The sequence below is a fragment of the Tachysurus fulvidraco genome, chromosome 15 (genome assembly GCF_022655615.1).
Source record: "Tachysurus fulvidraco isolate hzauxx_2018 chromosome 15, HZAU_PFXX_2.0, whole genome shotgun sequence".
Taxonomy (NCBI): Eukaryota; Metazoa; Chordata; class Actinopteri; order Siluriformes; family Bagridae; genus Tachysurus; species Tachysurus fulvidraco.
In genome coordinates, this window is record NC_062532.1 from 23,114,192 (window position 1) to 23,129,885 (window position 15,694).

The 15,694-nt window shown below is 44.8% G+C and overlaps 1 protein-coding gene across 1 annotated transcript; it reads left to right on the forward strand.

Annotated features, from left to right (window-relative positions):
• Positions 1-11,259: 11,259 nt before the first annotated feature.
• LOC113663291 (perforin-1-like) lies at positions 11,260-14,359 on the forward strand. The gene is made up of 5 exons (XM_027178514.2): positions 11,260-11,369; positions 11,982-12,537; positions 12,650-12,788; positions 12,906-13,123; positions 13,219-14,359. The coding sequence occupies exons 2-5, from the start codon at positions 12,008-12,010 to the stop codon at positions 14,090-14,092; spliced, it is 1,761 nt and encodes a 586-aa protein (XP_027034315.2). The 5' UTR covers positions 11,260-11,369; positions 11,982-12,007; the 3' UTR covers positions 14,093-14,359.
• The last annotated feature ends 1,335 nt before the right edge of the window (positions 14,360-15,694 follow it).

Sequence of the window (15,694 nt, forward strand, 5' to 3'; positions counted from 1 at the left end):
GGACAGATTACACATGTGCACTTGGTTTTGAGTTAGAAGGTGTGTCCACCAGGGCAGAACAACATACTGGTAATACTTTTTCTATTTGATTAAAAATAAAGCATTGATTAAGATAATTCATATGTGTTTTGTTCTACAAATACACACAAAAGACTTTGCAAGCACTATACATCTGAGGTGAGGCAAACATAATCCATTAGCACTCCATTGCCATGAATAATTAAACAAAACATACCAATATTTCAGCAGCTCTGTTGTAAAAAGGGAGACTCAAGAGTGTGTTTGGATACATGAAAATTGTGCAAGCAACAGATGGCTTTTTCTCTGTGGATGACGTTAAGCAGTGAGAGAGCAGCACCTTCCCATGTGGGATGGACATGTGTCCTAACAGGTCAGCCTTACCTTCAAAAGTGCTCCAAGTATTTATGAAGCCTACATTGTTATCATAGCACCACTTGGACATCTTGCAGTTTAGAGACCATAACCTGCTGTAAGCTATATCACCATGTCACATTGAGATTGTGCCAGAGCAAACTACACACATATTTACACACACAATATCTATAATATTTCTCTTAGTAACCTCTGAGTGATGAATGCATTGATCATTAGCTTCTACATGAAAAACTACTTAGAGTACCTATGCTTGCTTAGGACCCTAAGATTACCTGCTATGTCTAGGGCCCTGGCTCCCAGACTAACCCAAACTGCCTTTCTCGCAAAGCCAAAAGTCAACTTTAAAATACTTATCTAACCCCAATCTGCACCACACCACCTTCAGAACACTAGCACAGCTTTGATGGACTGACCAGCACTCAGTGTACAAGAAAGAAATAGGACAAGGCTCTTCTCTGTCTTGGTACCCAGGTTCCCTTTCGAGGGAACTCGACACTGCGTCAGTGCTGACGCTATGGGAACGCTTCTGTGAGGAAGTTGTGTCTGAAGCTCTGTGTGCACACACGCCATTTTAATGGCTCGGGAAGGACACGTGACGGAGTGATTACGCGCCAGCAAGTCCATATAAGGGCATCTACGTCACACTACTCCAGCTTCTTTGTCTTCAGGAAGCGCTCTGTGTATGTGTGTCAATTGTTTGTCCTGTCTGTCTAGTACAGGGAAAAATTATATATATATTTTAGGGCTGTAATTCTCAGCTGCAGCTGCACTTCGTTGTTCGGGTACCGCATCCGCCGAGGCAGCGTGGCGGCCTCAATCGCCGGGGTTTGCAGGTTGAGTTTGCGGATGTGGAACAACGGGTTTTTCCCTTTCTCTTTCCCTCTCCCCTAACTCCGTTCGCTCGATTTCGCTTTCGGGAGCTCGCGCTGCGATTTCTCCCAACCTGGAAGAGAGCATGTGTTGGCCTCTGAGGAGCTCGATGTGGGCGGGGAGGGGCTTCCCCCCCTCTGAACAGCCGGTTGCGTGCATTGTGAGGGATTCCCTCTGCGCTCGCCTGGCTGTATTTTTGCCGGTTGAATTAGCGGATATGGAATAAGAGACGGGTTTTTCCACTTTCTCTTTCCCTCTTCCCTAACGCTGTTCGCTCGATTTCGGGTTTTGGGAGCTTGCATTGCAATTTCTCCCAACCCGGAAGAGAGCATGTTGCTTCCGTGTTGGGCTCTGAGGAGCTCGATGTGGGCGGGGGGGCTTCCCCCTCTCTGAACAGCTGGCTGCGTGCATTGTGAGGGATTCCCTCTGCGCTCGCCTGGCTGTATTTTTGCCGGTTGAATTAGCAGATATGGAATAAGAGACGGGTTTTTCCACTTTCTCTTTCCCTCTTCCCTAACACTGTTCGCTCGATTTCGGTTTCGGGAGCTCGCGCTGCGATTTCTCCCAACCAGGAAGAGAGCATGTTGCTTCCGCATTGCTAAAAGAGAATAAATAAATAAATAAATAAAAAGAGAAAAAAGGGTTGAATTTAGCAGATATCTCTCACAACACCCTTCACTCGATTTCGGTTTTGGGAGCTCGCGCTGCGATTTCTCCCAACGCGGAAATGAGCATGCGGCTTTCCGCGTCGGGCTCTGAGGAGCGTGATGTGGGCAGGGAGGGGCTTACCCCCTCTGAATAGCCGACACAATCAGCTGCGTTTGAGGCGCTCCTTGTGACATGTCTATGCTAAAATTAGATTGGCCCGAAGAGGAAGTAAGTGTCGCCCGTTATAAGCTAGACGACCACTTCTGACTTCAGGCCGCAAGCCACCTTCACGTGGGCGGCTGCCGTATTTCTCAGACCTCCATGCCGAGGTCTTTGCTAATTCCATGTCGGACGAATCAGCCATTATAAGGCTTGAAGGCCATGGTATTGGGCGATGCCTGGGATTGAGGAGACGCTTACGGGCTATCTCTCACCTACATCGCCCGCATGGAGGAAACCTGCCTTCAGGTGGTATCTGAGTTCCACCGAGCCACTGACTTTGCGCTCAATGCCACAAAGCAGATGGCCCGCTCCATAGGCCATGCAATGGCTTCACTGGATGCCACGGAGAGGCGCCTGTGGCTCAGTTTGACTAATACTAAAGATATGTCCTCTCTCCTGAATTCCTTGCTGTCACCTCAGGGCTTGTTCGGCGATGCAGTGAGTACTGTCGTCGACAGGTACCGGGAGGTAAAATGCCAGTCGGTAACGTTCAGGCTTCCCTACTGCCTGCCCTGTCGCTTCCGGCGTTTCAGGGAGCAGTGGGGTCTGTGCCTGCCTTTCTTCCTTACATGGGTCTCCCTGGGTTGGCACCTGCCAGTTTCAGGGCACCCGGGCTGTCTGCGCAAGGCTGACACCACTATCAGGCAGCCAGGCAGTGTGGAAACTTCTGCCAGGGGTGTCTCAGTTGGTCCTGGATACCCCTCCCATCCTCCGCGCTTCCAGGGTGTGCTGCCTACGATTGTTGGCAGACACCAGGGGGCGTTCCTCCAAGAGGAACTCTCTCACTCCTGAGGAAAGGGGCCATAGAGCATGTTCCCCTCCCAGAGCGGGACTCCAGCTTTACAGCCGATATTTCATTGTTCCTAAGAGGGATGGGGGCTGTGTCCAATTTTGGACCTGTAAGCTCTGAACTGTACTTTGAAGACTTACAGGTTCAAGATGCTCACGCTCAAGGTTATCGTGTCCCAGATCAGGTCCAAAGAATGATTTGTGACTATCGACCTTGAGGACACTTATTTTCACATAGGTATTTTGCCAGAACACAGGAGGTTCCTCAGGTTCACTTTTGGGGGAGAAGTGTATGGTGTTCTTCCTTTTGGCCTAGCCCTTTCACCACGCACGTTTACAAAGTGCATAGACACTGCCCTGGCACCATTGTGTCTCCAGGGCATCTATGTACTGAATTACCTGGACGACTAGATCATTCTGTCTCAGTCAAAGGCTAGGGCAGCCAGTCATTGAGATGCTGTGCTTGCCCATACGAGGTCTCTAGGCCTCAGGTTGGGCCCAGAAATGGGTGTGCTTTCTCCTTTTCAGAGAACCACCTTTCTGGGGCTAGTTTGGGGCTTCATCCCGATGCGGGTATGTCTGTCTCCCGCTCAGGTGGCTTCCATTTTGTCAGCGGTGAAAGCTATTCGGCTAGGCCGATGCCTCTCCATTGCAGAGGCACAGAGGGTGCCTGGCCTCGTGTCGGCAGCAGCCAATGTTATCCCTTTGGTTCTACTCCACATGAGGCCATTCCAGCCCTGGCTCAGGGGTGCAGGCTTTCATCCTCACAGACATCCCCTCAGGGTTATAAGGGTTACATGCTGTGGCCTTTGTACCCTTCTTTTTGTGGAAAAGACCCCGGTTTCTGGCCTTGGGTCCCACTCTAGGGGTGTGTCACCGTCGCGGGACTCCTTTTCGACGGACGCCTCGCTTTCATGTTGGGGAGCGGCCTAGGATAGCCATCCTGCACAGGGTTTATGGGAGGGCCCCTATCTCTCATGGCACATAAACTGCCTAGAGATGAGGGCTGTGTTTCTAACACTTTCTTCCATGCCTCGGGGGATGCCATGTCTTAGTACAGACAGACAGCACTGCGGTGGTTCCCCATATCAATCATCAGGGCGGTCTGCATTTGTGCCCCCGTTTTAGGTTGGCACAGCAGATTCTGCACTGGGCAGAGACCAGGTTCCTTTCGTTGAGAGCAATTTTCATCCCAGTGAATGTAAATAAGGAGGCAGACTTCCTGTCGAGGCAGGTGCTGAGGCCCGGGGAGTGGCGTAGATGCCATAAAATGTCTCCACCCCCACGGGGTGGAGTGACATTGGTGTGGACGTGGCCGAGGCTCCGTCGGTGTGCCTTCCCCCAGGTAGCTCTGCTCCCGCAAGCCCTAGCCAGAGTGCGCCATGACCGGGTCACCCTACTCCTAGTTGCCCTTCGTTGGCCTTCTTGAGTTGGTTCACGGTCCTCCCTCCTAAACGCCACTCCATGGCCGTTCCCATCAGGGAAGATCTCTTCTCTCGCGTGCAGGGGGCAATCCTACACCCTTGCTCCGAGATATGGAAGCTTCGGTTCTGGCCCCTGAGGGGGACCAGTTCTTAGAAGTGGGCCTCTCATCTGAGGTGACCAAAACTCTACTGAATTCTAGGGCTCCGTCCACTAGGAAGCTATTTGCTCTGAAGTGGAGGCTTTTTTGCCTCTGGTGTGATGAACACTGTCAGAATCCAGTTCACTGCCTGGTCAGTACAGTGCTGGAGTTCCTGCAGTCTCTCTTTTCTCGGGGCTTGTACTTTAAAGGTGTACGTGGCCACCATTGCTGCCAACCACGAACCTGTCCTCGGGGCCTCTTTGGGTAGGCACCCTCTGGTCTCTCGCTACCTGCGTGGTGTCAGGCGGCTGAGACCTTCCTGCAGACCGTGCCTTTTCTCCTTGGACCTCTCTGTGGTCCTGGAGGGGCTGCTGGAAGCCCCCTTTGAGCCCATGGAGTCAGCCTCTGAGAAGTTTCTGACCCTGAGGTCGTCTCTGCTTCTTGCCTTTTCCTCTCTCAGGAGAGTTGGGGATTTGCAGGCTTTGTCGATCGCCCCCGGCTGCCTAGAATTTCCCCCCGGCATGTCCAAGGCTATCCTGCACCCCAGGCCGGGATATGACCCTAAGGTGCTAAGGATGGCGGGTTGTCCAATCATTCTGTAGGCCTACTGTCCCCCAGCCCATGAGTCGGTGGAACAGGGGAGGCTGCACTTGCTTTGCCCAGGAAAGGCCCTGAGGACTTAGGTCCACTGCTCTAGTTTATGGCGTAACTCCTCCGCCCTTTTTGTCTCTTTTAGGGGCCGGAATAGGGGTGATCCGGTTTCCAAACAGCGCCTGGGGCACTGGGTGGTGGAGGCCATTACTCAGGCCTATGAGGTGCGCAGTCATGCCTCACCTCTCGGCATCAGGGCCCACTCTTCTAGGGGTATCGCCTCACACAGTGCCTTGGCCAGGGGTGTCCCCATTGAAGATATTTGTGCTGCGGCAGTCCTCTCCGCACACCTTTATCAGATTCTATGACCTGGACATGGACCCCACTCCAGGGTCTGCCTCTGGCCCAGTCATTGGCTGGTGCGTGGCGGCATGGGTATTGGCATTCCCATAGCGTCAGCACTGACGCAACGTCGAGTTCCCTCGAAAGGGAACTACACCAGGTTACATATGTAACCCGGTTCCCTGAGAAGGGAACGAGACGCTGTGTTGCTGGCCATACCCCGGGCATCCTCTCGCGCTTCCTCCAGACAAATAGAAGCTGGAGTAGTGTGACGTAGATGCCCTTATATGGACTTGCTGGCGCGTAATCACTCCATCACGTGTCCTTCCCGAGCCATTAAAATGGCGTGTGTGCACACAGAGCTTCAGACACAACTTCCTCACAGAAGCGTTCCCATATCGTCAGCACTGATGCATTTGTTTTTAAACAAATTTCCCCTAGATGTCCAAGCAGCTGAGTCATTGGCTGTCTTCAACAGAACATTGGTTCCTGTTTTTGGCATGTTGATGTTGATGTTGAACATATACTGAAGTTGTATTGTGCAAAAATGCAATCTCTCTCAACTGCTGCAAATAAAATAAAACTGCTCTTAGTAAAAGGTCTCACTTTGACAACTAACTGCTGATTTGCAAAAGAAAGTACAGCAAGGCAGAAATTATTTTCGATAACTGTGTCTCATTGTGTTATTGGGTGTCAGAATTGGAAACAGGATTATAAATGTTTGTTTTCCTGCATGCTATCAAACACCATGTTTTATATTTACAATTTTTAAAAAGATGGCTCAAGAGAAAAGGGTTGAGAGCAGTCCCAAAGAAAGGAACAGCACAAAGCATTAGCATATTAAACACTAACATATTAAACCTGACTAACAAAACATAATGAAATGAAAAGATCATCAGAATAAAATGCAGACACACCCACAGGAAAATAACAGCACAAAGAAGATGCAAAAAAAAAACCCCAGTAATTCCACCTTTATTTAGTACAACTTACTAGGAATGGACCTTAACTGCTGCCCCACTAAGACAAGATCTGCTAAAGTCACCGTAACTGCAATTAAAGCCACAGGATTATATGGATATTTCTTATATTAGACAGATGCATTTGTGAAGATCCTTTGCAATGAAAAAATTTGGTCTAACCCTTGACCAGACGTCCATGATCTTGAATGATAACTCCCCCAATTGGGATTGGGATTTCCACATTGAAATTGTGGACCTTACTCGTTTCAGCAGTGTGAAACTGGAGGTGTAGGATGATGACAGTATGTCAGATGATGACCTTCTCGGGGCTTGTGATGTTCAGTTGAAATCTGGTGTGGTCGAGGACGTCTGTGTGCTCAATCATGGACTGCTGTATTATAAAGTGCAGGTGACGTGCATTCCTGGTTTGACTGGTCCTTCGTGCTTGGAGTGCAAGCCCTTTCAAATGGACACACAGCTGGAGAAAGTGTACATTTCCCGGCATGCTCTCCCGATTCGCACAGGCATGTTGTTAAAGATGGGAGTACTCCTACTATCAGTACTCAGCACGGACTTTGGCTATGTGCTTTTGTTTGTTCTGTGTCACGTGCCTGCCACGCCTTTGTCTCTTCCTCCCCACCTCTGCAGACCTGTTCCTCATGTGTTTAATTGTCATGTGTATTTAACCATGCCGTGTTACCTATGGCAGCACAGAATCCTTGCCGTCATATGTCGTCGTGTCATGTCTGGTATCATCTGTGTCCTTGTCCATGTTTCGTGTGTTTTTGTCAATAAATCCAGTTTGTTTTACATTATCCCGCATTTGCGTCTGTTTTTATCCCAGCGTCCCTGACAGACGGATTCCGCCACTTTTCAGCCACTCCTGCACAAGACCCAGCAGGATAGCTTCAGCCTGGACCGGTACTGTGGGAGTATTTTTTTTTTCCGGACTGTGTTTTTTTTCCTGGACTGTTTGTGTGTGTGTGTGTGTGTGTGTGTGTGTGTGTGTGTGTGTGTGACATCAGTCCAAGTCTGTTCTAGTGGGGGACACCGCTCCGTTTCTGGATTCCGAGGGGGACGCCAACTCACTTCCTGCCTGCGGACGATGTCACAGCCTGTTTTTTCCATTCTTTGTTTTTTCTTGGTGTCCTGCTACATCACCCCGCATCTGTCTGGTAGCGGAAGTCGCTTCACTTCCTGGTTTCCTGTGGAGGACGCCACCCCACTTCCTGTCCAAGGGGAGTGGTGCAGGCCTGTTTATCCTCCCAAAGATATTTTTTGTCTTTTTTTTGCTTCGTGGCGGAGGATTTTTCCTGCCCTCCCCCCTTTCTGTTTTTTCTGGACTTGGGTCTGGTCACGGTGCCCTGGGGTTTGTGCTCTGCCCTTCAGCTCGGCTGTGGACGTCATTCGGCCCTTCAGCTCGGCTGTGGACGTCGCTCGGCCCTTCAGCTCGGCTGTGGATGTCACTGTGGACGTCGTTCGACTGTGGACGTCGCTCGGCTGTGGACGTTGCTTTGTCTTTCAGCTCGGCCATTTTGTAATGTTCACGGGCGTTCGCCACAGCTTGTGGTGAAAATTATCGATATTTAAGCGGCTGTGCTGTAAAAAGGGAGACTCAAAGGGGTATTTTGTATCCATGCAAAGTATGCACACAGTAGATGGCTATTTCTCTGTGGATGACATTCAGCAGTAAATATCCAAGAAGGTTAATTAATCTATTTAAAGGTTTTGGATTTCTTCTTGAGATTGATGTTAAGGGTAAAGCCACAGAGCTGAACCCTTGTATGAATTGCTGGTAGAAATTCCTGGGTGCTGTTCTTGATTTTTTTTAAAAATACTGTTAGTTTTGTTGGAAACCATTGGCTTGCCACAGATTCTTCAGCTGATTGACCTTGAGGCTTTGACTGGGCTATCCTAAACTCATTCTGGTCCTTATGTTTGAACCACTTCAGTGTGTCTTTGGCAGTGTGTTTAGGGCAGGGGTCACCGTGTTGGAGCACTTAAGGTGCCCACGAGGCATGTCCTAAATATAGCACTGGTCAAAATACAGTTCCATCTAAAAAAATTTCTTTCTGTAGTTTTTGAATAAAAAAACACTTACATTAATTTTTTTTTTTGATTTTAAAATGACGATATTTAATTTACTTTCATTTAATTTATAAAAAATTTAAACAAAAATGTTTTATGTATATAATGAACTCTGTGTTTTTTCTGAAGTTAAATGTCAATGTTGCGTGGATGTCACCTTCGACTCCTGACACGAGGAAGCGGTGCAGCAAGGATGAGGAGTTAGAGGTGATTTACCGCTAAAAACATGTCAGAAAAGTGACAGAAAACATACCATTTTCACAGTGTTTGTGAGGAAGAGTTCTTTTTTACATCAGTCAAAGTAAAGTGTGTGTGTGGGTGTGGGTGTCTCATTTGCGGGACAACTGTTGCGACAGCTACGTGGCACAATGTGGCGAGACACTTCAGTACGTGTCACGAAAGTTTCGGTGCTAACTACCCACCCGGCAGCGCATTAAGGACAGAAAAAGCCCATGAGTTGAATACAGGCTACATGATAAGTGCAGTAAATGCATTTAAAGCCAAGATGAACATTTTCTCTATGCACTTACAGAGAAAAAACCTTAGGCACTTTCTCTCTGTGCATTCAGTGTTAAATGACAATGATTTTGCATCTGCGGTTTTTGATAAAGCTGTGACTCCCAAGTGTTAAACAGACTAGGACAGGAATTTGAGGACAGGTTTTGTGACTTTGATCATGGCTTGAGACATGTGTATCATTCGTTACAAACCCTTTCATGCAAATGGACATGACATGCACTGCTGAGCAATTAAGTGCTCTGTTCAACTTGGGTGCTGGACAGAGATAGAAATCTTAACGTTGCAAAATGACCTCCACCTCAAAGCCCATCAGTCTGCATCAAAATTTTTTGTGCCTTGTGGAGACAGAAAAGTACAGTGGTGTATGCACAGCAGCTATGAAAGTTGCCTGCCTTTTCCCTACCAAATGTATAACGTTTTGCATTACATTTTGGTCTCATCAGACCAGAGAACCTTCTATGTTTGAGTTTGAGTGCCTACATACTTTTTGAAATACTCATATGTGGGTCACCCAACTATTTATAATTAACAGCATTTAGATTATCCAGAAAGACCTATATTTTAATCGTATTTTATATAACTGAGAAATTGAGGGTTAAGGGCCTTTCTCAAGGGCAAAATGGTGGCAGATTGGTGGAACTGGGATTCAAACTCACAACCTTCCAGTCAGTAGTACTACATCTTAACCACTAGGCTACCCCTATGGACCCCAATGTTATCTGCTGTTGTAAGCCTAATCTCTTCAAGGCTACTAAGCACTAAAAGTTGGAAGTGCAGTATGACCTGGATGCATTTTTGTGTGTGCAGCAGCAATGTGGGGGTGTTCAGAGTCACCTTGGACTGTCAGCATGCTACTGCCACTGTAGGGGGAAGCCAAGCTTGCAAGCCTGCTGGAGTACCAGGAGCTCAGCCACACTTTACAATTTGCCCAACAGCTCTGCCCAACTTCAAAGGTGCCCAACTGCCCAATTTGCCCAAATGTCAAAGGTGGTTGCTTGCAGAGGTGGAAGTACTTAGTCAACCTAGTATTAATACAACCCTAACATAGTATTGGTATAACCCTAACCCTAACCAATTAGTTAAAATTGCTTTAAAAAGTGCTTCAGTTGGCTGAAGACCATTTTGTGGTATATCCAGGAGGCCCCTCTGCTTATTCCACTCTCTCTCACTTCTTCCTCCCATTCAGATATTCCTCCACCTGTCCTGGCAGCTCCATAAACCTGTTTTTCCCTGCATCTCCTGCTGTTTCAGTCTATCTTCATCCTTAGTTTGGTGCCTCTGAGCCATGGGTGTAAAAAACCCTAGATGGGAGGACATCTATTGAAGCACATATATTTCTCTGGTGGACTCAACAGCAAGTCAGAAGTGACTGTCCAGCTCCATTTACCAGTTCAGCAAGTCACTTGTCAGCACCAGCACCTCCAGCTGCCTCTGTCACCAGCATTAAGGAGTACCTGGTGTCTCCTTAGAGTAGTTAAGACGTGTATACTAGAGCAGATTATAGCTTTCAAAAACTTTATTTGGTTCCATAAAAAGCCGGTAGAGTTAAACAAATCATACAATATTGTGCAAAAGTTTTAGGCAGGTGTGAAGAAATGTGGTAAAATAAGACTGCTTTAAAAGATATATTTAGATAATACTAAAAATTGATTTTAATTGTTTATTTTTATCAATATGGAGAGTAAACAGAAAAAAAATTGAAATAACATCAATATTTGGTGTGAGGACCCTTTGGCTCCAAACCAGCATCAACAGAGAATTTGAGCACAAAGTCAAGGATTTTATAGGAGCAGAGTCAGATGTGTCATTAACCAATTATACCAAGAAGGTGCTAATGATAACCAATTTCATATGTAGGTTGAAACCCAGTCATTAACTGAAACAGAAACAGCCAAGAAGGGTGGGGAATAAACAAACTGATATTAAGGCAAAACTAAGGCACCATGTCAAATCTGTGAATAGGTTCAAGGTTCTTCTACTGTCTCAGCAAGGTCTCTCCCAGACACAGATTTTAAAGCATTCTTACTTTACAGCATGTTTGAACACCTGCCTAAAACTTTTGCTCTATACACAGTACTGTGTTCTGTTCTCTACACAGAAAATTTACACTTGTAACAGATCTGTATTTTCTGATTAATAATAACACCTCATCGGATAAGCGGTAGAAAATGAGTGAGAGTGAGTGAATAATAACACCTCATGCACAAAGGCTTTCACACTTTTTTTTTTTAAATATTCTGACTATTTATAGACAAGTAAATGTGGTCCTGCCCATGTTTGGATTTTGTGTATAAATACCCTGTTTAGAACTAAAGAACATTCACTTAGAAGAGCTTCAGATATAAGTACACAGGTTATATCTGCGCAATCACACCGAGGTAAGCAAAGTGATGGCTAAATTTTATTTATGTCCACTTTTAATGGACATTTTCACAATTTATTTATTTCACAATTGTATATATACCTAACCCTAACCCTGGACAACTTTATTTCAGCAAATCTATTGAATGATACATTTATATTTCAAACATTTAATTAAAATTGATATATTCTGCCCTTATACAGAGCGACTTACAAAAGTATTTTAAAGTCTCTATCGATGAATACATTAACACTGGGTGAATAGGTTTCAAACTTGGGATACCATCAACCTAAAACACTGTTCAGGATTTTATTAAATAAAATAATTATTTAATTTTTGTAATAATGTATAAATTAATTGTTCATTCATTTTATATTTTTTATATAATATTGCATTTTAGACTGAAAAAGTAGGTAGGAGTTCTATGAGGGCAGAAATAAAGAAGCTTTCTGAATCAGGAGTCTGTGTTGTTTAATTGTAGATCAAATATGTAATTATTTGAATTACTTGCACACAATGTCTTCCTCTTGGTGAAGCAGTCAGTATTTATGTCACAGACAGTAATGCAGGTCATCAGCATACTTTGGATCATTGCTAAGTAGAATTGTATCATTGTTTCCGAATACAGAAACAGGACAAACACCAGATACAGCCATGCTGAAGACATTGCTGATTTGGGCCGTGTTTGCTGCAAGTCTTCCTCCTCCATCCACTCAGAGCTGCTTCAAAGCCAGTGAGTCTCAGTGTCGTGATGTGGACTTCACTCCAGGATCTGACCTGGCAGGAGAAGGCTTTGACATAACCACCATGGAACGGAAAGGGGCCTTTGTTCTCGACATGAGCACTTGGCTCAAGAAGGACAAGTCCTGCACTCTGTGTAAAAATCCCTACATGGAAGGTCAAACACAGAAGCTCCCGGTTTCTGTGGTGGACTGGAGACCGACTCAGAAGTGCAAAATGAAGTTGTCCAGCTCTGTCTACCAGTCTAGTGAGGACCTGGTGAACTCCGGCTCCTCCTCTATTGAGAACAACTGGAAGACAGATTTGCAGATAATGACTCCAAAGGGCGAGGGATCACTGATGCTGGCAGGCAGTAACTCCAAGCTGGCTGAATATTCAATGGAGAAAACCAAAAAAGACAAGTTCAGCTTCACCAGCCATGCTGTTTCATGTGGATATTACAGGTAGGATGTGTGGTTTAACAGTGCTGTCTCAAGTTGGTTTATATTTAATATTATACAAACACACCATCATTCATCTTTGTTGTTGAGATCTACTTTATGGTCTGTCTTCTAGATATAGAGTTTCAAACAGTCCACTCCTGCACCCAGAGCTAGTCAAAGAATTTGGAAGTCTCCCTGAGATCTATGATGAGTCTTCAAAACACCTCTATTACAAGCTGATTGACAAGTTTGGTACTCATTATATCACTAAGGTGAATATCAGATTTCCAAAACAGAGTATGGAGCAGACTTATCCACTTCAATCTTCAAAATTTTAGAAGGAAAACACATGTGGTTTTGTAGACTGAATATATTGTGGCTGTGTTCAGGTGACTCTTGGAGGAGAGGTTCGATCTGTGACCAGCATCAAGGAGTGTGAGGCGTCCCTACAGGGTCTGAGTGTGGACGAGGTGAAGATGTGTCTTGATATGGAGGCTTCTGCCAGCAAAGGACCGGTTGCAAAACAGCAGGCTGAGGCTCACCACTGCAAGCAGTATAGGGACAAGTCTGTGAGCAAAAAGAGCTTTGCTAGCAGCTTCAGTGACAGGTTTGTTCTGCTCATCACATATGATGGTTACATTATGCCAAAATATATTAAATATTTAATCATTCTAAAAACATTATTTTTTTTTTTATCCAAAGGGATACAAATGTGATTGGTGGCTACACTCAGAGTGTCGACCTCCTTTTCTCAACAGATAACGACCCAAATGCCTTTAAGGAGTGGGTTGCATCTCTTCCTGCTCACCCTGATATCATTTCCTACTCGCTCGAGTCCATCCACAATTTGCTGCCAGAGAAGACACATGCAAAAGCACATTTGCGCAATGCCATCAAGGACTACATCCTCCAGAGGGGCCTGCTGAAAAAGTGCACAAGCCCATGTAAGATTGGTGTGAAGACCAACTCTATGGAGCCGTGCAAATGCAGCTGCGTAAACAACCCCCAGTTGTCCATAAACTGCTGCCCCGCTCAGAAAGGATCTGCTGAAGTCGCAGTTACTGTGATAAAAGCCACTGGCTTATATGGAGATATCTGGACCGCTACAGATGGATTCGTCAAGCTGCGCCTCAATAATAGATTCAGAGCCCAGACGCCCACAATACTGGATAACGACTCTCCAAAATGGAACTCTTATTTCCGTCTTGGAACTGAGGACCTTACTCGCTCTATCACCCTGACGCTGGAGGTGTTTGATGAGGAGAACAGTTCAGAAGAGCTGCTTGGGGCATGTAATTTTCAGCTGAAATCTGGTGTGGTCAATGAAGTCTGTGCACTCAATCATGGACTGCTGTATTATAAAGTGCAGGTGACGTGCATTCCCGGTTTGACTGGACCTTCGTGCTCAAAACTTAAGCCCTCTCCCATGGATGCACAGCTGGAGAAAGTGTACGTCTCCCGCAACGCTCGCCCGATTCCCACAGGCATGTTGTTGGAGTTGGGAGTGCTCCTCGATGAACGTATTCCCCGCTTCAACCAGAGCCACATCCTCAAAAATACAGGCTTTGAGTTGTAGACCAGTTCAGGTCTTTTTAAAAGCTTTTGCATTTTTAAACCAGTTATTATAATGCTTAAAGTAGAAAATAAATGCACATTATATTAACACATTATTGCTAAACCTTTCCTGTTCATTTGTACTGAAACTTGCCTTTTAAAGATTAATAATGTATCGTAAAACAACTCTTTCCTTTTTGTTTATTTCAGCAGCCACAGATTTTTTAAGTGCCAATATTGCATTAGTATTGAAACATCTTTAAACTAAAATAAAGAGGCTATAACACAATTCAAATAAATTTATTTGTGTCGTGCTTTTAACAATAGACATTGTCTCAAAGCAGCTTTACAGAAGTAAAGAAACAGAAAAATTATAAAGTTCAAAAGGAAAACCTCCCTGAGATGATATGAGGAAGAAACCTTGAGAGGAACCAGACTCAGAAGTGAACCTCATCCTCATTTGAGTGACACTGGACAGTCGATAATGTAAATGTAAATAATGTCATTTCTACAACAGTTTGTAGTCCAGTGGAATTGTGTAACCAACACTTGCCTATAACACTTGCCTTATGCTACAGTAACCCTGTAGCAAACAGACATTAGATAGACAATATTACATCCAGCACACAGATAAGCATCTTGTTTCTGTTCAGCTGTATTTGGATTGATTTAGATATAATTATCTCTGGTTGCCAGGCTTTAACAACATTTCTAGTACAACAACATCAGCTACAGATGTGAAATATCTACAATTAGCCAAAAAAAAAAATTAGAACTTAAAGAAGGGAGACATTTCTTTATTGTCTCAGTATTTATACTGTCATATTTTACTTGCACTTGCCCTATTGTAACACTCACAAACACTCATGCATAACACTCACAACTCACAAACAATAACACTCACAAACAAACAGTTTAAAATGTAACTCTGTCGCAGTACGTTGAACAAAACAACAGTACGTCGGGTTTCTTTGCATTAAAACCTAACCGTCTAGTTAGCCACAGTACATGGACTTAAAACGTAAGTTTAAAACAATGTCACAGTATGTCGGACAACAAAACACTGCCTTGGGTTATTGCTTTAAACTACAGAGCCGTGGTCCTTCGGGCTCCCTACACTATCACCAGTTAGAAACACATTTAACTATAATTTGGCCACCACACTGCGTAGGGCTAATTCAGTTACTTTAGAATCTTAACAGAATTATAATAAACTCACAACAATATTCAGTTACTTTAGAAACCTGTAATCTTAAGCACTTTGCTTCAGTTACTTTAGAAACAACAATTCACACACAATTCTGTCACACACTGTGTTTAGGGTTAATTCAGTTCTGTTAGAATCTTAAACAGAAATGTAAAGAATAGACTTAACAACTCCGTTTGCTTATGATAATAAACTTTATTATATGTTCTATAGTAGTAGCTTCCTCCAAAGCAGAGTGGTACAGATACACTCCAAGCAGTTGACAAGATGTCTTTGCAAAGAATCCACAGGTGGATCGATACTTTTTAAAATATTTGCACTTAATATTTTATGTTATTATTTTCTACGTTTCCTGCTCATATATGCTCCACATGTCTTTTATAAAGCATAATAAAAGTATCATGGAGCAAATGTTTC

Coding starts and splice junctions, on each gene's coding strand:
- LOC113663291 (XM_027178514.2), top strand. CDS start 12,008: ATGCTGAAGACATTGCTGATTTGGGCCGTGTTTGCTGCAAGTCTTCCT. Junction 12,538..12,649: donor GTTTCATGTGGATATTACAG/GTAGGATGTGTG, acceptor TCTGTCTTCTAG/ATATAGAGTTTCAAACAGTC. Junction 13,124..13,218: donor GCTAGCAGCTTCAGTGACAG/GTTTGTTCTGCT, acceptor TTTTATCCAAAG/GGATACAAATGTGATTGGTG.